This window comes from Phyllostomus discolor, chromosome 13 (assembly GCF_004126475.2).
Source record: "Phyllostomus discolor isolate MPI-MPIP mPhyDis1 chromosome 13, mPhyDis1.pri.v3, whole genome shotgun sequence".
Taxonomy (NCBI): domain Eukaryota; kingdom Metazoa; phylum Chordata; class Mammalia; order Chiroptera; family Phyllostomidae; genus Phyllostomus; species Phyllostomus discolor.
In genome coordinates, this window is record NC_040915.2 from 13,355,640 (window position 1) to 13,378,177 (window position 22,538).

At 45.7% G+C, this 22,538-nt stretch overlaps 1 protein-coding gene and 1 pseudogene across 1 annotated transcript; one reads left to right on the plus strand and one right to left on the minus strand.

The window, feature by feature from the left end:
- The first annotated feature begins 814 nt into the window (after positions 1–814).
- On the plus strand, positions 815–5,795 carry LOC114510321 (annotated as a pseudogene).
- Positions 5,796–14,043: 8,248 nt separating this feature from the next.
- On the minus strand, positions 14,044–18,380 carry CD14 (CD14 molecule). The gene is made up of 3 exons (XM_036013753.1): positions 18,363–18,380; positions 17,842–17,965; positions 14,044–17,741 (listed from the first exon to the last, which is right to left on the minus strand). The coding sequence occupies exons 2-3, from the start codon at positions 17,842–17,844 to the stop codon at positions 16,623–16,625; spliced, it is 1,122 nt and encodes a 373-aa protein (XP_035869646.1). The 5' UTR covers positions 17,845–17,965; positions 18,363–18,380; the 3' UTR covers positions 14,044–16,622.
- Positions 18,381–22,538: the final 4,158 nt, after the last annotated feature.

The following is a 22,538-nucleotide window of genomic DNA, read 5'->3' on the forward strand; positions in this document are numbered from 1 at the left end:
CGGGCTCGATAAGGGCCCCATGGAGGGGTACACGTATGGTGGGGAAAGGAAGGTTCTTGAAGGCCTCCTAGAGAAGGCAACACCTGAGCCTCATGATACCTGTAGCCGGTGGCTCCTCTGGGACTCACCCGAGGCACCAGGCAGGGTGCCTCTCTTTCTCGACCCCGAAGCAGCAGGGCCACACTGTATCCTCGGCCCACAGAGCCCAGGGCGGGCTGGACTTGTGCTAGCAGCTCCTGCTCTGCCTCCTGCGGGGAGACACAGACACAGCCCCCTGACCCAGGTGCCCTCACCCAGCCTGGCAGAGGGCTCCGGAAGCACTCAGCACCCCAGAACCCAGGAGCCTGAGGGCTCCCGTCCTCCTCCCATCAACCTATCAGACCCCTTTACCTGAGCAGCCTCAGAGCCCAGGACTCTGTCGAAGGTGATGCATTGTTCCTGTGGGCAGGGCTGGGGTCAGCAGAGTCGCTCCCGTCTTCCCCTGCCCAACCCACACTTCATCCCATCTCCACCTGCGCCTCCAGAGTCCCCGGCTGAAGCAGGCAGAGGCTGTTGGACCCCTCCAGAAGGAGCCTGGGGTGCCAGGTTTCCTCGGGACCTAAGAAAGGTAGACTTCGTGTCAACTGTAATGAGGGAGACCCAGCTCCCAGGACTGCTGAGTCCTGCCCTCAACCTTGGCCTCAGTTTCCCATCCTGAGATGGCTTAGCCCTCTCTTCTCCCAAGAGGCTCTCCCAAGCTGCACTACCTCCGTGAGTGAGTGTGTGCGGTTCCTTACCTGCTTCTCTGCGCTCCAATTCCACCACCACGGCAAACATGGCCCGTAGGCTGTCAGTAAGGGCCACAGGGGCTGAACTGCCCTGGCCCAAACCAGCCCCTGCGCTCACCGCCTCTCCATACTCCACGGCTGCATGCCTCTCGGATTCCCCTCAATAATTCATCTCGGATATGAGGATCTCTGGGCGGGGCCTCTCAATAATAACTTATCAAAGGATGTGACAGTTCCCTCTTTTCTGAATTAGAACACTGCATGGGATTCTTCTTTTTTTCTTCTTAGGAAAAAACTTCGACATATCTGACCGAGTAGAGAATTACATAATGAACCTCCAAGCTCCCAGCGTCAGCAATTGGCCACTTCCGGCCCGTCCTGTTCCCTCTGTCCCCTCCCAACCTGAGGGATTCTTTTGAAGGAAATCCCAGATACCCTTTTATTTCACCCATAGCTATTTCAGTACATATTTATGAAAAGGTGACCACCCCTTTAAAAAAAGAGCAGCTTTATTGAAATGTAATTCATATATCATTCACCCATTTAAAGTATCCATTCCAATGGTCTTTGGTATGTTTTGGCAGATATATGTAATTATCACCACAGTTCATTTTAGAACATTTCCATCACTTTAGGAAGAAACTTGGTTCTCTTTTCTATCACCTCCTCGACTGCACCCCCAAGTCCACCCCTACTCACTCATGCTTCTGCCTCTATAAATTTGCCTGTTCTGAGCATTTTGTATAAAGGGACTCATAGAACATGTGAACTTTCTGTGACGGACTTCTTGCGGTTGGCATGAGGTTTTCAAGGTCCCTCCAGGTTATAGCATTGCATCAGCGCTTCCTTCCTCTCTATGGCTGAAAAACGTTCCACATAGGGATGAAGTGACTTCTGTCACCAGCTGCCCAGAGTTTGGCCACACTCCACAGCCAAGAGCACAGTCCTTCACAAGAGTGCCCTTCCTTCAGACACTGGCCTCAAGCTCAGGGACCCTCAGTCCTCCATCCCTCTGACCAGTTTCTATGCTTTCAGGTGTTTCCACTAGTCCACAGGTTCCATAATTCACTAGAACAGCTTGCAGAACTGAGGAGAGCATCGTGCTCACAGTATCTGACACCAATTCTCTGACACCACCTGGATGTCCTACATTTCCATCCGGTTCTGACACCACCTGGGGTTAGTGCCAGATCCCACAAGTTGAAGTGCAAGGTCCTCAACAAAACTGCCCTTACTTCTGATGCCGGCCACAAATGGGGTCACCAGCTACTTGCTCTACTGTCTGACTTGGCTACAGATTCAGGGGTTCCCACAGTGGCCCCTCAGTTTCAATAATCTACCAGAATGCTTTGCAAAACTGAGGAAAGTATTCTAATTATGATTACCTTTTTATTACAGAGGATACAAATGACCAGTCCGATGAAGAGGTACATGGACAAGGTCTGGAATGGTTTTGAGTGCAGGAGCTCCTGTCCCCATGGGTGGGGGTGGGGGTGACACCCTCCTGGTACACCAGTGTGTTCGTCAACTAGGAAGCTCCCTGCGCCTCACTGTCCAGAAATTTTTTAAAGATTTTATTTATTTATTTTTAGAGAGGGAAGGGAGGGAGAAAGAGAGAGAGAGAGAGAGAGAGAGAGAGAGAGAGAGAGAGAGAGAGAGAGAGACATCAATGTGCGGTTGCTGGGGGCCGTGGCCTACAACCCAGGTATGTGGCCTGACTGGGAATCGAACCTGCGACGCTTTGGTTCGCAGCCCGCGCTCACTGAGCTACGCCAGCCAGGGCCAGAATTTTTTTAAAGTGAGATCTCATTATGTAGGCATGGTTGATTGAAAATCAAGGGCTGTGTGACTGAGCTCAACTCCTCCACTCCTCTAAACACACGGCTGGTTTTTCCGGCCAGCAGCCTCCCCCATCCTAAAGCTAGCCAGGGGCCTTGCCAGCACAACAGAGATAGAGCAATAGCAACAGTGCTGATATTTATAACATTTGGAGGAATCAGGGTCAGGTAGGCACGGGAGGCTTTTGCTCAATTTCCCCATGCACGTGACTGTCAACATCGGTATTATAATCTTACCAACAATGCCAGTGTTGTAGTATAGCTTACTGTGTAGATGTAATATAAAAAATGAGAGTAATTAGTCTAGTTCATCCTTATATTTTATGACAAAAATGACTGTCACAGCAAAGTCACCCATGTCTGCAGTCTTCCATTCAGTTTTGTCAGGTTCCAAAAGCAAGAGTGGTCTCTGCAACATATGGCTTCAAACTTTCAGACATTCGTCATAACTGAGCTAAGAAACAATGTCGTCTTTTGTTCCAAGCCTCTTTCAAAATGTTGGTGCAATATTGGATTTTCCTCATTGCATAATCCTCTTACTCATTCCTTTACCCTCAGCTACTCTTCCTGTTTTTCTCCATTCACACCCAACATTTTCCACCTCTGGAAGGGGTGTAAGGTTTGACCACAGTGCTGGTCTGGACCGCTGGCAACAATACTAGTCAACTAAGTGCCTCTCCCTCCATCCATTCCCCCTCATAAAGAATAGGATTACACAGATACAGGACTAACGGGCTCTCTAGACCACTAAGCAACACAGCAGTATTCACTGTCAACGCCAGTTTTGCTGGATGGGTTGAAAGCACAGTCTACCTTATCATGCCCTTCGGAATTCTGACATAAATGTGTAAAGGCATGGTTATAGTTTCTTGCTTAGGGATTATCCTGCTTCTAGTGCCTTCAGATGCATTTCTGGTCCTAGGGAAGAAAAAATAGTTGCAGTGATAAGCGGAAGAATATTATAGCCTTACCAGCATCCTCCCGCACTCCCTGTTCCCTGGACCCTCAAGGACAGTGGACAAATCTCTCTAGTAGGCCTCCCTCTTAGCACCCTCATGCTGAGTGTGAAATACCCTCAGGAAAGCATGTAAGTAAGCCCTTCATGACTTTATTTGCTCCCCTCCTCTGCATTTTAGACAACAGAGGTTTCAATTGGTCATTCCAATGATCTATTAAACCATTACTCTGAGGATGATATACAACATAACATGTCCATTTGATGTGGTATCTCCCAGCCGACTGTTGGACACTATGAGCTGTGAAGTGTGGCTCTTGGTCTCAAGAAAGGGAGATTGGTGGCCCAAATTGGCACAGTATTTTTTGTTCCAATCACCTATTAGTGTCTTGAAAATTTGCAACTACAACCAGGAATGAAAATCCCAGTTCCTGTCAGGACCCACTTATAGCCCCCAGGGCTCCCGGCATGAGATCAATGTAACCCATTTTCTGGATATGTGCAGGGCCTTCCCTATGTGGAGTCTTCCCAGAGCTACTTGTAGTCTGTTTTTCTTGGCAGACAGAACAGTTCTTGTTGGCATTTTGCACCTCAGAGGGTGCCAGAGGAACTTGTCTAGATCCAGCCCATCCCTGCATTGCTTCAGCAGCCCCGTGTCTGCTCATTTTATGGCCCCACTGAGCACGAGGGAGGATACTGGGAAATGCACTCACTACTTCCAACCACCTTCCAGTCCTAAAAGGTTGTTCTTCTGGTCATTGATATGCCCTACTTTAATGAATCCTTCAAAGTTCCATAGTGGCTTCCATAGGTTTATGTTCCATATGGGCACCCATTTTACTGTTTGTTTTAATCCTCACTGGAGGAGGATATGTTCATTTATGATGGGAGACAGAGACAGAGAGGGACAGAGAGAAACATGGATGTGAGAGAGAAACATTGATCAGTTGCCTTCATTATGCGCCCCTACCACGGACCGAACCTGCAACCTAGGTATGTACCTGGACAAGGGATCGAACCCACAACATTTCTGATGTATGGACGACCCTCCAACCAACTGAGCCACACAGCCAGGACTGGGCATCCCTTTAGTAGGCAAGGTAGGAGGGCAAGGTATATGGTCAGGTAGAAGGGCAAGTTTTCCGTTGCCCTTCTACCTGACCATATGGGCAGGCCATTTCTTACTGATTTATGCCACTATTTTTCATGAGTCAGTAAAAACCCAAACACAGGGGCCAACAGCCTGCATTTCAGTCTGTGGAGCTGATTCTTCACCTCCCTCAGTCAGAGTGGCAGCCTTACAAACAAGATGCTGTACGTTCGTTCACCTTGGAACTTCCATCATACATTGAGCAGCTCTTTGCTGGTCAACAGAGAGCAGCTTACAGGAGACTGTGCAGGCGGGGATAGAATCTGGCAGCTCCTGGGACAAAAAGTATACCTTCTGAGGAATATGATACAAAAACAATTTCCATTTTATTGTGGAACTCTTCTGGGCACTGCTCTACCTGTTAGAGAACTTCTCTGACATAACCCAAGATATTATGGGCATTTCATGTTTAACATTATTTTCTGGCCAAGACCCACAAGTCCCCTGCCATCCAGCCACCAGGCCATCTGTCCCATAGTTACTGCTGGCATGAGCTCCATGGCATGAGCTCCTTCAACAAAGGGCCCTCATACAGGCTTTTGGCCAAGGTCAAGACCGGCTCCTGTCCAAATATGACCCTCAGAAGGAGGCAGAACTCCACAGCATCAAATACGTGGAAAAGCACGAGTGGAACTTTGATGACATTACCGTGAAGGTGGGCCAGTGAGTCATCAGGCTTCAGTGGGCATCAAAAAGTGTGCCAGCCAGTCAGGCATGATGGCATATGGCACGAGAAGACATCTGTATGACCCTAATAACCATATCCTGCCAGCCTTGGACCACTCAACCATCAACCTCTAAAGGTGTGCCAGCCAGGTGAGCATGATGGCTCCTGGGGTTTGGTGGCACATCTGTGACACCAAGCTGGGGACCAACAAGCATGACAACTCCTCCATGTCTCTGCAGATGGGCTACAGGCAGGGCACCAACCAGAGTGACTGCGTCTTTGCCTTGGGGCGACAGGTATACGACCTCAAGTACTGCCCACAAGGCCCAGTGACTGATGGGGCTCCAGGGTTGGCAGGCATCCAAGCCCAAGGAAGGCCCTGGAGTACCCCTACCACCAAGAGGGGGTAGGCTACTGAGGACCCCCTTGTGGGCTGTCTCCACATATCATTGCCAAATCTGGGATTTCGGGTCTTTCTGTCTCTTCATCTTGTTTTTCTATGTGTTCAAGTGCTTCCAACTGAGGGTCTGTGAAGGCCAGATCCAGATGCTTGTGGGGCAGGAGTCCCTGCCAGGGCACACCCAGGAGGTAAATTTCCCAGCAGACTTTGGGTCAAGCTGTGGAAGGAAGAAGAAACCTGTGTAGGGAGGGGAACTGGCCCCAGATGGCTTCCAGCTGCTTCTGCCCCTCTTCTCCTTTTTCTGCTGACCACTTGGTTGTTTCTTTCTCTCTTTTTAAAATATTTATTTTATTTTGAGAGAGAGGGAAAGGGAAGGAGAAAGAGAGGGAGAAAAACATCAATGTGTGGTTGCTTCTCAGGTAGTCCCTACAGGGGACCTGGCCCAAAACCCAGGCATGTGCCCTGACTGGGAATAGAACCAGCAAACCTTGGGTTTGCAGACCCACACTCAATCCACTGAGCTACACCAGCCAGGGCCAGTTTGTGGTTTCCTTACCCAGAGAAGTTTCAGGCAGTTTTAACAAAATAAAGGTAATCTTTTTGGGGGGAGGAATGAGGTGGGGATGGTGGAGGGGGGTGTTTGGAATGAAGTCCTCTGGGAGAGGGCCAGGTCACTGTCCCCAGATGTTTTAGGCACCGTGTGTGGGACTGGATTTCCCCAGGACCCACCCAGGGGCCGAGTAAGGAAACTGAGGCCCAGACAGAACAGTGGAATTCTAAGTGATTGCGGCAAAGCCAGACCCCACCTTCCATACTAGTCCCTTCTTCCCGACCAAGTACCACAAAGGGGTCCCCACTAGGAGGCCCTCCCTGGGACCAGCCCCACTCAGAAGCCTTGGGAGCAAGAGATAAGGTGAAGTACCAACGGTGGATCGAAGGCAACAAAAACTTTTTTAGCAAAAGAAAAAGAAAGATCATTTTCTGTTTTAGGTATAGGAGCAGTTTCAGTTAATAGGACAACAAGCTAGTAACATTCCCGCAGGCAGAAATTCTTTGGTCCACATTCTCGGCAGTGGTCACTGAGAAGCACTCCTAGGCTTTTACCGTAAGTCCCAGTGTACACAGAGAATTATATTGACCTTCCAGCTTCCATTCCACACTGTTGGCAATTAACAACCTGTGTGGGCGCAGGCTGCTGCTCTACACCATGGACCATCTGCGGACACCCAAGAATCAAGGTTCCTCATTCCCCACCCTTTATCCTTTATCGTCCCAAACCGTATATTTCAGTGAGTCAGAGCTGTTCTAGCAATTTCACTTCTCCTGACGCCAACTTCAATGACTCTTGACACCAGTTATCTGGAGTTGGGCCAAATTTCATGGGTTGAGTGCACAGCCTCCCACTACACTGCCAAGTCAGGCACCAGCTGCAAGCTCAGGGTTCCCCGGGGCATCCACCCTTCTAATCAGCTGGTGAAAATTCGGAGGTTCTCATTGCTCCCTCAGGATCAATAATGCACTAGAACAACTCACAGAACTCAGGAATATCCCTACACTTACAATTTTATTATAGTAAAGTAAAAAAATGTATTCGTAGATATAAATCAGAAGAAGCCAAAGGTAGAGACTCATAAGCTATCAGGGACCACCACGAATAACCAACAACTCCTATTACTCTAGAAATTTCAAGGGTTTAGAGGCTGCCTCCCAGGAACTGGGGATAATGACTGGCTAGCTTCTTTATTGTACACAAATAGATATGGACATTTTTAGTTCATCTGCTGATGAACATTTGGGTTGACTCCACCTTTTAGCTATTATGAATAATGTTGGGATAAGCATTGTATATGTTTTTGTGTGGATGTATAGTTTCATAACTAGAAGTGGAATTGCTAAATCATATGGTAACTCTGTGCTTACCTTTTTCTTTGATAAAGAAATTATTTATTGGAAGGAAACCAGGGAGATGATACAAATTAGGTCAAGGGGTGAAAAACGAGCAGATTCATGAAAGAATTGGCATTTTCCTCTCAGGACACCCCAAAAGCAGCATATGTGACAAGGCTGTCTTCTTTATACACTGTTGATTTTTATGATTTACAAAAAGTTAAAATGAATATTTTCAAAACAACAAATATTGAGTATTTAATTTATGTACAATTTAATCTTGAGTTGTCACATTTTACTTAATGTAGTTTCCTTTTACACACTTAATAGTCCCTTTGTACATCAATACTTGTGCATTCTAAATCCTGGTATCATCCCAGTAGGACCAATAAGAAATCTTCATTGTAGGGACCTAGAGAGTTCCTCCAGGACATTCCCATGCTGGTGTCAGCCAGCATGTCTAACTCCTTTATCTCAGATGTCAGTAATGACCCACTCTGTGTATGTGTCATGCACACGTGATGGCTGCAAACAAGGATTGAAAATGCCATCCCTTAAGTCTCCTGGTGTGCAGTGTCTGAATTAGGAGACATGGGCCATGGCTCCTGATGTTTAATCCCAGCTCCACCACAGGGGAAGTAGTGTAAGAGCTGTATGGTCCTTAGGCAAGTTGCTTAACTTTCCACTTGTTTGTTTCCATGTCTGCAAAATGGAGATGATGGTGACAATAATGGTACCTTCCTCATAAAATGTTGGTATAAAGTTGTGTTTCTCGAAGTGTGTTCCTTGGGCCAGTGACATCAAGCATCTCCTGGGAACTGGAATGAAAAGAAAATTCTCAGGCCTCACCCCACACCTACTGCATTGGAAACTGTGCGTTAAGACTTCCAGGTGATTCTGATGATGTTGAAAACCACTGTTGAGGAGAACGAGTTTATACTAAGCATTAAAACAGTGCCTGGCATACAGTAAGCGGTACATTAGTGAACATTTTAAAAATGAGTCAATAAAATATTGCCAAGATATAAAGTTTAATTTAGGCAAAAAGAAGCACATCCACACTGTTGCTCTAACAAAGAAATCCTGCTTAATTCCTAGCTGAAAGGAATTAACGGGGACTGCCAAACTCCTCATGATCTGGTCCCTGCCTTCCTTTCCTGCTACTTCTATTCTCCCTGTACACCACGTCTTCAGCTTTCCCAGCTCTCAGTACGGAAATTGCGGCTTTCACACCTCCAAGACTTTGTCCACTGTGTTCCCTCTGTATGGAAACATCGCCCACCCCTTTTCTTTCTCTACTTGCAATGTCTCGAATTCCTACACATCCTCCAAAACCCCATTTTGAGTGCCACCTCCTCTGTGTTACTCCCACCCCTATCCAGTCAGAGCCAGGCATTCACTAGGACTCCCCTCATCCTACACATCCTAGTACTTATCATTACGGTTTACTACTGTTTATAGTTGTATTTTATAGTTGTATTTTTAGAGAGACCGGAAGGGAAGGTGAGGGAAGAGAGGGAGAGAAACATCAATGTGTGCTTGCCTCTCACGCACCCCCCCTACTGGGGACCTGGTCTGCCACCCAGGCATGCGCCCTAACTGGGAATCGAACCGGCGACCCTCTGGTTCGCAGGCCAGCAATCAGTCCCCTGGACCACATCAACCAGGGCCAATTAACCATTTTAAACTGAATAGTTCAGCGGCATATAGTGTATTCACAATGTTGTGCAACCATCACTTCTCTCTTGTTTCATAACTTTTTCATCACCCCCCAAAATGCACCATATCCATTAAGTAATTGCTTCCCTCCCCACCCCATTTTAGTCATCATCTCTCTGTCTCTATGGATTTTGCTATCCTTTGTATATCATGTAAAAGAAATGGTACAATCTGTGACTTTTAGCATCTTGTTTCTCTCAATCAGCATTAGTTTTTGAGGTTCATCCAAACTGTGGCATAAATCAACACACGCCCCTTTTTGGCTGAACGATATCCCATATACGTACCACCATTTGTTTACCCACCAGTTGTCGATGCCCATTTGGGTTGCTCCCCTCTTTTCGGTGTTATGAATAACGCTGCTACAAACATTTGTGTGCCAGTTTCTGTGTGAACATATGTTTTTATTTCTTTTATTTTCACTCCTCTGTGTGAACACATAGCCTTCATTTCATACCAGGGAATGGAACTGATGGTTCATGTGATAATTATATATTTAACTTTTTATTAACCACCGAAGTGTTTCTACAGTAACTGCACCGTTTTGCATTCCCTCGAGCCATGTGTGAGGGTTCCTATCTCACCACATCCTTGCCCACAGTAATTTTCTTTTTATTAGACTCAGACTCTAGGTGTGAAGTGGTACCTCCTGGAGTTTTTTGTTTGTGTTTCCTTAATGACCAATGATTTTGAGTGTCTTTCACGTGCTCCTTGGCCATTTGCATAGCCTCTTTGTAGAAATATCCATTCAAGTTTTTGCCCAGTTTTTAATAGTTATTTGCTTTAGTGTTCACAAATGAATAATGATGTTGAGCATCTTTCCATGTGCTTGTTGGGCATTCGTACATCTTTGGAAAAATGGTTGTTCAAGTCTTTTCCCCACTTTTTACTTGGGATGTTTGTCTTTTTGTGGCTGAATTGTAGGATCTCTCTGTACATGACGGATACCAGACCACGATCACATATGTCATTTTCAAATGTTTTTGCCCATTTTGTAGATTGTCTTCTTATCATTTCATAATGTCTTTTGATAAACAAAAGTTTTTAATTTTGATGAAATCCAGTTTATCATTTTTTTCTCTTGTTGCTCTTGATTTTGAGGTCATATCTAAGAATTCACTGCCAGGTCATAAATATTAAATTCTGTGTTTTTTTTCTAAGAGCTTTACAGTTTTAGCTCCATATATTTAGTTAATTGGTCCATTTTGAGTTAAATTTTTGTATATGGCCTAAGGTAAGGGTCAACTTCACTCATTTGTATCTGAACATCCAGGTGATCCAGTGCCATTTGTTAAAAAGATTAGCATTTCCATATTGGATATTTTTTCAAATATTCATTTATTTAATTTTAGAGAGAGGAGAAAGGAGGGACAGAGAGGGAGAGAAATGTTTTCCTGTGAGAAACATTGGTAACACCTTGACAGGGGACCGAACCCACAGCCCAGGCGTGTCCCCTGACCAAGAAGAGAGCCAGTGACCTTTTGCTTTTCAGAATGATGCCCAACCAACTGAGTGACACCAGTCAGGGTCCATATTGCGTATTTTTGGCATCCTTGTCAAAATCAGCTAGCCATAGAAACATGGGTTTATTTGTGGACTCCTCTTCTGCTAGTCTCTTTGTTCATTCTTATGCCAGAACAATGCTGTTGTTTGTTTGTTTGTTTGTTTGTTGTTTCATTTTGAGAGTACGTTTATTAAAGCTGGGGACAGAGAAACCAGGAAGGGCCCGGGATAGAAGAAGCGACAGGAGAGGGCCTAGGCGGGGCTGCTTTGGCTGTCCAGGAACGTTGTGGGAAGAAGTGAGCCGAGGCGGGTCTGCTGTCAGCTCACTGGGGAGTCGGAGAAAAAGGGGCTTTGGGGACGGGTTGCGGGGGTTAGCCCTGAACAAGCTGCCGCTGCCCATTGCTCCCCGGGTTGCAAGCCTCATGGGGACCCTTAAAGATTTGGAGAAAGAAAATTCACTCGAAAAGGAGATTCAAGTGGACGAGCCCCAAGAAGGGAGTGCCAACACTGTCTTGAGTACTGTTGCCTCACAGTAAGTTTTGCAATCAGTGGGTGTGGGTACTTCCAACTTTGTTCTTATATAGGATTATTTTATGTATTTAGCTTCTGTTGAAATTCATGTGAACTTTGGGATCATCATGTCAATTTATACAAAAAGTCAGCTTAGATTCTTATAAAAATTTCATTGACTCTCTAGATTAATTAAGAGAGAATGGGCATCTTAACAACATTAATTTCCATCAAAATGGAATGTTATTCCATTTATTTAGATCTCCTTTACTTTCTTTCACCAATATTTTGTAGTTTTAGAAGTTTAAATTTTCTCTTCTTTTGTTGTATTTACTCCTAAGTATTTTATTCTTTTTGATGCTATTCTGAATAAAAATTTTAAATTTCATTTTCAGGATGTTTATTGCAAGTATATATATATATATATATACACACATATACACATATACATTAACTTTGCATTCCTGGGATGAATCCCAGTTGGTCATTGGTGTGTAATTCTTCTTACATGTTGCTGGAGTCAGTTTCTAGCACTTGGCTGGGGTTCCCAGATTCACATTCATAGCAGACATGGACTGCAATTTTCCTCTCTTGTAATGGCTTTATCAAGCATTCTCTTATACATAACCACAATATCCTACCTAGCATACAGTATACCATATTAAAAAAGAAAACTAGGAAATAAAAAAAAGAGTTTATGTATTATTTTTCATAGAGAGGGAAAAGGAGGGAGAAAGAGAGGGAGCGAAGCATCAGAGTGATCGAATCAGTTGCCGGCACTTCGGTGGCCCTAGTCTTCTGAACGCAGAGGCTCTGACAAAGAAGAAAACAATCAGAGCTGCTGCGATAGATGTGTCTCTGTGCCACAGACATTCCTTATAGATAGGTACTATTAAGTCTGTTTTATTTTATTTTTAAATTTATTTTTAGAGAAAGGGAAAAGGAGAGAGAAAGAGAGAAACATCGATGTGTGAGAGATACATTGATCGGTTGCCTCTTGCACACCCCCAACTGGGGACTCAGCCCACAACCCAGGCTTGTGCCCTGAACAGGGAATCGAACCAGTGACCTTTAGGTTTGCAGACTGGTGCTCAGTCCACTGAGCCACACTGGCCAGGGTGAAAACTAGGAAAGTTTTTAAATCTTCAAATATCCAAGTCATTGTTCAACTATCTTTTACTCTAGATCATTCTAAGTAGCCTAGAAAGAGTCTCCATGATCTGGAGAATGAGAGGGCTTTGAGTATTAGAAGGAGTGGCGGGGGGGTGGGGTGGATTGTGTCGGAGAAAAGAAGACTGCATGGGAGAGAACAAAAACTCTTGACTCAGGGAACAAGGATTTCTGAGGAAATAAATTGATATCCAGTTGGTTCCAGAGGACAGGATAGGAACAAAAGAGGAAGCTATAGAGGGACTTATTCTGGCTCAGAAAAGAAAGTCTTATGACCTCCAATCCTGCCCTTGTGGTACAAAATTGGTCAGACCACACCGGATATCTGATGTTACTGTGCATGTGGAAATGGGTCCCTTGCTTCTCTCAGTTCATCCCTCACTTCTTGTCTCACTTCCTTCCCTGTGGGACACATTTTTCAGCCTTGCCCTCAGCAGCAGCAACTTACTCAATCTTTGGGCTTTATGTGGGCTGCCCTGTGCACCCACCCCCAATTTTGAATGAATGAATCCTCCCCCTGGGCTGTTGTGTACTATCAGATCAAAAAAACACTACATCCTTTGCCACTGGAACCGTGACACCTAAGTTATTTGTCTCAGTTAGGCAAATCTTTGTATTTGACTTCAGTGAAGTACATTGGTCTTTTCTTAACTCATAGCAACAATAAAAGCCTCAGCCTACCCCTCTCATTTGTTCAATTAATTATTTAGTAAAGATTTAGGGAGCAACTGCTGCATGCCAGGCACTGTTTTAGTGACTGAAGATTCATAATTCAACAAGATTAACACCAATTGTTGCTCTTGTGGAGCTTTCAACACGGTACTAAACAAACAAAAACAGACATAAGTAAAGAAGATGATTTCCATTTGAGATCAATGCTGTGAAGAAAATGAGGCGAAGGGGCTTCTTCACGTAAGGTGACATTTGAGTTGAATCCTGAGAACAATGAGAAGGTTGCCTGCCATTTGAAGATCTTTTTTTAGAGCTTCAGTTTCATAGAAGTTCCACAGACTCCTGCTACCACAATTACCCACTGACATCTTGGCCCAGATATGCTGCCTTCTAGCCTGGACTCTGCATTGATTGTTTCCATGCTTCCACTAAGGCCAAACCCTCCACTGGGGAATGTAGGTACCGGTTCCTTTTATCTCCTTGAGGACAGTCCTCCAGCACGACTCGTTTCTTTCTCCTGAATCATCAAGTTTTCCTTCTCTACTGGCCTATTCCCATCTGCCCACAACCATGCTATTTCTCTCATCTTAAAACCAATGAACGTAACATACTCAATGGTGAAAGATTGAAAACTTCCTTCTAAGGTCAGAGGAGGGAGATGGCTCCTAAGCTTACTAAGAACAAGAGCCAAAGTCCTTACTATGCTCCATATTTACAGTGCTTCTCAAACACGAGACCAACTTTCTTTTTTAAAAAAGATTTTATTTATTTTTATTTTTTTAGAGAGAGGGGAAGCGAGGAAGAAAGAGAGGGAGAAAAACATCAATGTGAGAAAGACACATCGACCTGTTGCCTCTTGTAATGCACCTCGACCAGGGACTGATTCTGCAACACAAGCATGGGCCCTGGCTGGGAATCAAACCACTGAACCTTTGCTTTGTGGGACAATGCCCAAGCAACTGAGCCACACCCGTCAGGGCACCATGTTTCATTTTTAAAGTTCCAATCCATTGCAGATGACACTTTTGTAAAATATGATAGAAATGTTGCTGAGATGTAAAATTTTATAAAATTATAAAATACTTATTCCTGACTCTTTTACTTATCTCTTCATAGTGCAATAATAAATAATTTGCAGCCTGGCCCTTGTTTTGGACCATATTTTGAGTAGGATTATTTTACAAGGCTCTGCGTGATCTGGCCCTGCTACTACCTCTAATCTCATCTCTTACCATTCTCCCTACCATCCCTGTGTACTCTCCTTCCACCGCACTGTACTCCTTATTGTTTTCTTTAACGTCTCAAAGACCTCAGGATCTTTGAATGTACATGCTGTTGTCTCTGCTTCAAATGCTGTTCGCCCGGATATCCTCAAGCTCTCTCCCCCAATGCACTTGGGTATCAGTTAAAAATCACATATCAGACAGGCCTTTCCTAACAATCCTAATAACATATCAGTTCTCAGCACTCTGTCTCCTTTCTCTTCATAGCACTTACCAAAGTTTCAGATGCTTATTGTCTTCCTCTCACCCCCACCAGCCAATTAGAATCTGAACTTCATACAAACAAGAACTTCTGCTTTACTTTTGTTATGTCACAGGGTTTAACAGAGTGCATGACACATGACAGGCACTTCAGTGAATGTTTCCAGCTTCCCTCCTCATGATTTTAGCCCTACCTAATCAGTGATAATTCCCAGGTTTGGCCATATTACTTTTAGAGAGGGGAATGAGGGAGAAAGAGAGGGAGAAAAGCCATCAGTGTGTGCTTACCTCTCACAGTCCCCGCCGAGGAGCTGGTCCACAACCCAGGCACATGCCCTGACTGGGAATTGAACTGGCAACCCTTTGGTTCACAGCCCGGCACTCAATCCACTGAGCCACACCAGGCAGGACATGTTTCTGAGTCTTTTATCATACTACCCATTTTTGCCTGGGATGTTCTTCCTGAGGAAGTGGTATGCACCTCTCAAGACCCATATGAAATGTCTTTTCATCTGTACAGGCTTCCAGAGGACCATCCTTCCCTTACAGAGTTGATCTTTCTCAGTCATTGAATCACAACTATCTTTTTTATGTGTCTTCCTTACTGCGTTGAGAATTCCCCAAGGGCATGAATTTTCTGATTTATCTTTGTACACCAGGCTCCTAGCACAGAGTCTGAGGTGGAACAGGGCCTCTGTAACTGTTTGGAGAAGAGTTCTCAGAGCTATTCAATGTGAGAAGCCGCTTAAAGTGGTTAATTCTCTGATACTAGAAATGTCCCAACAGGCTGGATGAAGTCCTCTTTAGGATGCCCCAGTGGGTTTTCCTGACTGGGGTTGGCAGTTTATTTAGCTGTCCCCATGATTTTTTGAGTCTGTGGTCTGGTGACCTATGTGATGCTCCTATCAATACTAATTTTCATTCTCCAGTCCTAGCTATGTGGTTCTGGACACTGAAAGGAGGCAGGCTGGAGGACTGTATTTGCATGCTTCTTTCAGCCAGTGAGGCTGGTATCTAGCTCTCTGATGAGTGTGGCTGCCTATCAGATTTAGTAGAGAAGGAACTCTTAAGAAGGAACTGCACCTCTTAGCTGATATCCTGGGTTTCTGAGATAATGTGGATGAGGAGCAATCTTGTTAATTGCCCTGTGATGGGTCTAAGACATTATCCTATTTGCAAATCAAAGAGCCAGCCTGAAACAGTTATACAGTATATACCAACCTAATCACAAGATCTGTGGTTCAGAGGCAGTTTAATGGCTGCACCACTTCCCCATGACCGAATTTACCATCAGACATCACAGTGGAACTCAGTGTGCAGGTGTCGCAAGGGAGATTTACAGAGCAGGAGAGGTATCTTAAAGTTAGGCAACTCAGAGTTAATGTAGGACAGCAAGCACAGCTGTCCTTCCTGTCTCAGAGACAGAGAGGAAGCAAGTGGCTGCGGCTTTTATTGTTTTTGGGAGACCAGCTGGATCATGAAAAATCCACCAGAAAGGAAACATTCTGTATCTTCCCTGTTATGTTTACAAATACCCTTTTACACAGGTACTGGTAATCTGCTCAAACAGCCTGGATTGCACAGAAACCCTTTGTTTCTTCCACACAGCCCTAGACAGGCAGCGTCCCCCTGAGTCTTCCGCCCCTGAAGTTCTCTGCTTAGGCAGATATGGTTTCTGGGGAATTGGGATGAAGAAAATCTCAATATAATGGATTCCCCATCCATCATTGTGCCTAGCACTTAGCAGACACACAGCAAACATCTGCTGAGTGAATGACAAGGACAGCTGCTTAAGATTTTAATGAAGATGGGCAGAAAAGTGGTTGGTAGAGGCGTCCTGCCGAGGCTCCTCCAGAGCCACGGCAACCTGAGCCAATCCATTCTTCTCCCCTGGGCCTTCTTAGGCCAAGGCCCCAGCCCCTCGAAGCAGGGCAACAGTTCCTGACACCCCCATGGCCAGGGCTGAACACGCGGAGGCTGGGACCACACCGGAGTTCGGGACTTCTTGGTATTTGGAGGCATCCGGTTCCTGAAAGGGATTCCCGTCCAGTGTCAGGCTAGTCACCTTGGGCAGCTCCTCTAGCCTCGGCATCCTGCGAAGCCTGTTGCAGCTGAGATCAAGCACACTGAGCTCTGCCGGCAGTCCTTGAGGCACCTGCTCCAGGCCAGCGAACGACAGGTTGAGAGAGTTCAGTGCGCTGGGCCAGGTGCAAGCGGGAGCGCCCTGGGTCGTGGCGCTCAGAGAGTTGTGGCTGAGGTCTAAGCTCTGTGGTTTCACACCCGCCGCCGCCAGCGCTGCGCACACGCCGCTTGGCGTTTCCATCCCAGCGTTGCGCAGCGTTAGCTTCTCCAGGGTCGGGAACTTGTTGGGACAGAGAGCAGCAGTCAGTCCGCGCTCGCCCAGTGCGGGATTGTCCGACAGGTCCAGGGTCTGGAGGGAGGAGAAGGTGTGGAGGTCTGCGCAGCGAAAGGCGAGCGAGTGTGCTTGCGCAATGTTCAGTTTTTGGAGGCCTGGCTTGAGCCACTGCTGCAGTTTGGCGAGCCAGGCATCGCCTGTTGCCCACGAGACGTTACGGAGACTGAGGGTGAGAAGCTTAGGTCCAAGGTCTTCCAGAGGTGGCACCGGCAACGTGCCGGTTACTTCCAAGTCCACGAGCGTTAGATGGCTGAGGCGGGAGGACCCGAGCCCACGCAGGACGGCGACGAGAAGCGGAGCCGGAATCTGTGCGGCGCCGACTGTGAGTCTCCGCAAGCGCAGAGCCCTGACCAAGTCAACATACTCCTTTGGGTTGGTGTCGGCAAACTTTTCAAATTGTTGCAGGCTGCGGCCGCCGCCATGGACCTCCACCTCGAGGGCACTCATACACTGTAAGGCGCTGGACCAGTCCGGCTCCGGATCCGTGAAGTTGCAGACGCAGCGCACGTCCTCGTCGTCTATCTCGCAGGGCTCCGCTGTGGCCGCGGAGAGCTGAAGCAGAGGCGGCACCAGCAGCAGCAGCAGCGGGCAGAGCGCGCGCACCTGGAAAGAGAGCGGAGGTCAGGGGGGCCCAGCCAGTCTCCGGAATTCCCCGAGTAGCCCCAGTTCGGCCCAAGGTTCGGCCCTAAGGCCGTGTGCTCACCATGATCGATAGCTGGTGGGTGCTCAGAGCCCCTGCGTCCCCGGCCGGCTCTGGGAAGGACTTCGGCTTCTTTCCTCTACCGCTGCACTAGCCAGCTTCCAGCCTCCACACACCCTTTGGCGGCCTCGGAGAGTTTATATAGCCCCGAGAATGTCACTTTGTTCCCTCCTCTGTGAACCCGGGTCACTCCCCACCTCTTTTCATCACTGCATTTAACACCCTTCTGGGAAATTTTGCGATGAATGATGTTGCCTGGAGGAGGGGCGTAACAGGAAGAAGCCTGGGAGACAGCTAGTGTGCTCTGCCCGGGGCTGTGCCCTGATGACTCAGGAGCCCCAGGCTTCCCTGGTGGGTATGGAGAAAGGAGGATCCCCAGCGCCTCCTACCAGGACTCTTGTCTCCCCCGCCGACATCCCAGCGACTCAGCCGGGGTTGTTTCTTTGACTCGTCCCTAGTCTTGGTGGTTACTATTAACTTCCCATCATCTAAGTCCAATCCCCTGAATATCCTCCCATATTTACCTGGATCTTTTGTGGAAGAGATAGCAAACTTCATCTACTGACTCCGAGGGCTGGAATTAAGTTCAAGGGAAGGAAGTTTATGTAGAGAACAACTCCCCTTCCCTTTTTAAAAAAATTTGCTGACTTGTTCTTTGTTTAACTTTGTTGATTAAGAAAGTAATATCTTTCTTAAGTAGACGTGTTTGACAAAAACACATTGGCCTAGCCACTTGCTCTTACAATTTTCATTTCCCCATCCTGAAAATGAGCTAGATATTTTAAACACCATTTTCCCACTTGCACCTAGTGCTCCCCTGCCCTCCCCTCCCCCCGACACACACAATTCCTGTGTCCTAGGAAGGAAGGGCTGGACCTATGGTGAAGGAGGGTTAATTAGTAACTCGCTTGTTTTAACAAAAAAGGCAAATGTCCCAGAGCGTGGGGTAGGGTTTATGCTTTGACAAGAGAAAAATTCTGAGATGTTCTAAATAAAATTACAGGGTCAGAGGATGAGTGAGACAGGAATAGTTAACCAGATGATAGCTGTGGACCAACTAACAAAGACTGTTCACATACCTGAAGTTTTGGAGTTTTGAATAAACCTCTAGGCGTCTATCTGACCACAAGGAAATTGCATCTTGCACAGGTACGAACACTTAGGGCTGTTGTCTGTAACTAATCAAAGTAGCAAATATTTCTTCCTTCTAGACTGTGTGCCTATCATGGAGCTGTCTCCACTTCTCCCCTCCCTATCTATAACCAGTGTAAATTCTTTTAAACAACTTACATCTTTCTTCCCCAAAACATCATGTATAAAAGAGCCCATCACGTTAATAAATTCTTAAAAAAAAAAGCCCTGACTGATTTAGCTCAGTGGATTGAGTGTGGGCTGTGACCAAAGGGTCACTGGTTTGATTCCCAGTCAGGGCACGTGCCTGGATTGCGGCCCAGATCCCCAGTGGGGGCCATGTGAGAGGCAACCAGACATTGATGTTTCTCTCCTTCTCTTTCTCCTGCCCTTCCCCTCTCTCTAAAAATAAATAAATAAAACCTTAAAAAAAAGAGCCCATTAGCTCTAGGATAGCGGATTTGTTGCCTTCTTCACCTAGCCATGCTGCCGGTGGTTTAGATTTCCTGCCCCAGAACCTGATCCTTTTCTGGCTAGCATATGGCTCAGAAAAAAAAAAACCTTTATTTTAAAAAAGGTTTCGACCCTGGCTGGGTAGTTCAGTTGGTTACATCATTATCCTGATGTGCCAAGCTTGTGGTTTTGATCCCTGGTCAGGGAACATACAAGACTTAATCAATGAATGCATAGTGGAACAACAAATCAATGTCTGTCTGTCTGTCTGTCTCTCCTCTTCCTCTCTCAAAATCAATAAATAAAAATAAGTTGTCCTGGCTGGTGTGGCTCAGTGGATTGAGTGCCACCTGTGAATGAAGGGGTCCCCCCTTGGATTCTCAGCCAGGGCACATGCCTGGGCTGTGGGCCAGGTCTCCAGTAGGGGTGTGTGAGAGGCAACCACATATTGATGCTTCTCTCCCTCTCTTTCTCCCTCCTTTCCCCTCTCTCTAAAAATAAATAAATAAAATCCTTTATAAATTCATACATACATACATACATAAAAGTAAAAAGCTTAAAAAGCTTTAAGCTATTGAAGTTTTATTGTTAACACTTTCATAATGGCTCTCACATGTCTGCACCTATGAATTTCTGGGGAAAAAGGTACATGAAAAACATTTGAATTCCTTTATTTTCCCAAAGTAACTTCACATCTGTTCCCCATCCAGACAAGGAGGCCTCATTCCCTTCAGTGTGTCCTGTTGGAAATGCCCTGATACCCTGAGCCATGCCCCAAGGCTCAACCTGGTTGGTCACTGGAACATCCCCAAAGACCAAGATGTTAATACAGCACAGTGTTAAATACATTGACACTGCAGTCAGAGATCCAGGCATGGAATCCCACCCAGATCTACCACTGAGATTGCCAGGCCTGGGAAAGTCTCTGGGCCTCACATTCCTCAGATTCCATTATGTCCATTCTACTTTTAAAATGGACATAATGTCCTGGCTAGTATGGCTCAGTGGATTGGGTGCTGGCCTGTGAACCAAAAAGTTGCCGGTTTGATTCCTATTCAGGGTGCATGCCTGGATTGCAGTCCAGGTCCCCAGTTAGGTGCATGTGAGAGGCAACCAATCAATGTATCTCTCACATATCTATGTTTCTCTCTTTCTCTCCCTCCCTTTCCCTCTAAAAATAAAATACATAAAATAAAATACATAAAATAAAATGGACATAATGGTACTTGTCAGTGAGTAAAGTCTGTGGCACAGAGCCACACCTATTGACAGTAGCCCTGGCTGTTACCTTCTTTGGCAGAGCCTCTGCATTCGGAAGACTAAGGCCATGGACGCCTGGCTCCTAAGCAAATCCCATCACCTTAGTGGAGGCATTCTGGATGAGGGGACCAAGATAAGAGGGCAATAAATTTCTGCAAAGATTCCCAACTCATACTTTAATTCAAGAATATCTATTATTTGTTTACCAAGTACAAGGATTAGTGCAAAGCTCTGGGATGCTGACATGACCATTACTTTGTCTCTCAAGTATTCTAATGGATGGGGAAGGTGAAAACAGACCCAGAACTACAGTCCACAGTGAAGAAGACTCTTACATAGGACTCGTGCGTGGTAGGAGAAAGGAAACAGCTAGGTTTGTAGAGGAGAGGACATGAGGCTATTTCTTATAGGGTTAACAGTATTGCCAGGTAGGTAAGTGTAAAAAGGCAGTTTGGGCAGCTGTAACTGAGCAGACACTCTGGGCATAACATAGCTTTTGCTTGGGGGCATATCACATCTTCTCCACCAAGAGAAAGATGTGAGTATAGAAATCAGCTCATCTCACGGAAAGGGACAAGACTCAGGCCTTATGCCCAGCCAGACCATGCATGATACAGAGTAGGTACTCAATAAATGGCCCTCCAGGGGCTGGATGGACGCTAGGCTTGGAGAGAAGGTGTGGTAGACAGGATAATGATGGCCTACAGCTACTTAAGTAGATATTTTGTGGATGAGGTCAAAGACTTTATCAGCTGACTTCAAGAGGAAGTTAACTGAATTTATCAGTTAAATTCAAGGAAGGAAGTTGGTGAGAAGTATAAAACCCTTTTCTGGATTTTTTTTCTTATTTGTGTATTTGCTTAAGTAATAGCTTTCTAAAAATCAGAGGCCTCCAGTGGAGCTTCTTTTAACAAACACACTTGCATAGTTATATTACAATTTTGTAAAAATAAAAACATATTACCTCATGCCAAGTGTGCCCAGAATTTGCACAAATCTCAATACCTTTAATACTATACTTTTCAAGACACACAAAATAAAATTTTAAGGCAAAAACAGCACTTTGCAACAATTTAATAATTTATTGCATTACAGTAGCATCACAGCAGCATCCAACAATGCCACATTAGGCAAAAGTCTTTCAGAATTTCCATTACGGATTCTATTTGCAAGAGTTTGTAACTTGGTAAAATTCATTCTAAGAAATTTGGCAAATAAAGCTTTGACTGGAATTGGCATTTCTTTATCTAATTTTCTTCCCCCCCCCCACCTCAAACTTCTTAAGTACTATTTGGACACTAGTATCTTAGAGCTGTAAAGGGGGTTTGGGTGGAGACAACATCACTTACACTGTAACTTAATGACAGCTGTGAAAAGGGTCGTGAAGAAGTGTATGCCACTATAAAGTCTCATAACAAGGGCAACTGGTCCAGCAGAACTGAGGAGGCGACATAAGAGTTGAGATCTTGAGGATGATGTTAATTAAAGGAAGGGGCTGGTTGGGTGGGGGTGGGTTGTGATGGTGGGGGGCAGGGACATGGGTCTAGGTAGAGGAACAGCCTGTGCAAAATCCTAGAGGAGGAAAAGAGCGGGCTTGTTTAGGTAACAGAGAGAAGATCCAGGAGAGGTGATAAAGTGAGGTGCTCTTCAGCTGAAAGTGGAGATGTATACAGGGATTAGACCCCAATAATCTCATGTAGGGTTTAGTTGGCCACAATTTGGATTTTGAGGGTAAGGAACACCTTTTTTAAAAAAGATTTTATTTTATTTTTTAAATAAAATAAATAGAGAGGGGAAGGGAGAAAGAGAAGGAGAGAAACATCAATGTATGGTTGCCTCTAGCGAGCTCCCTACTG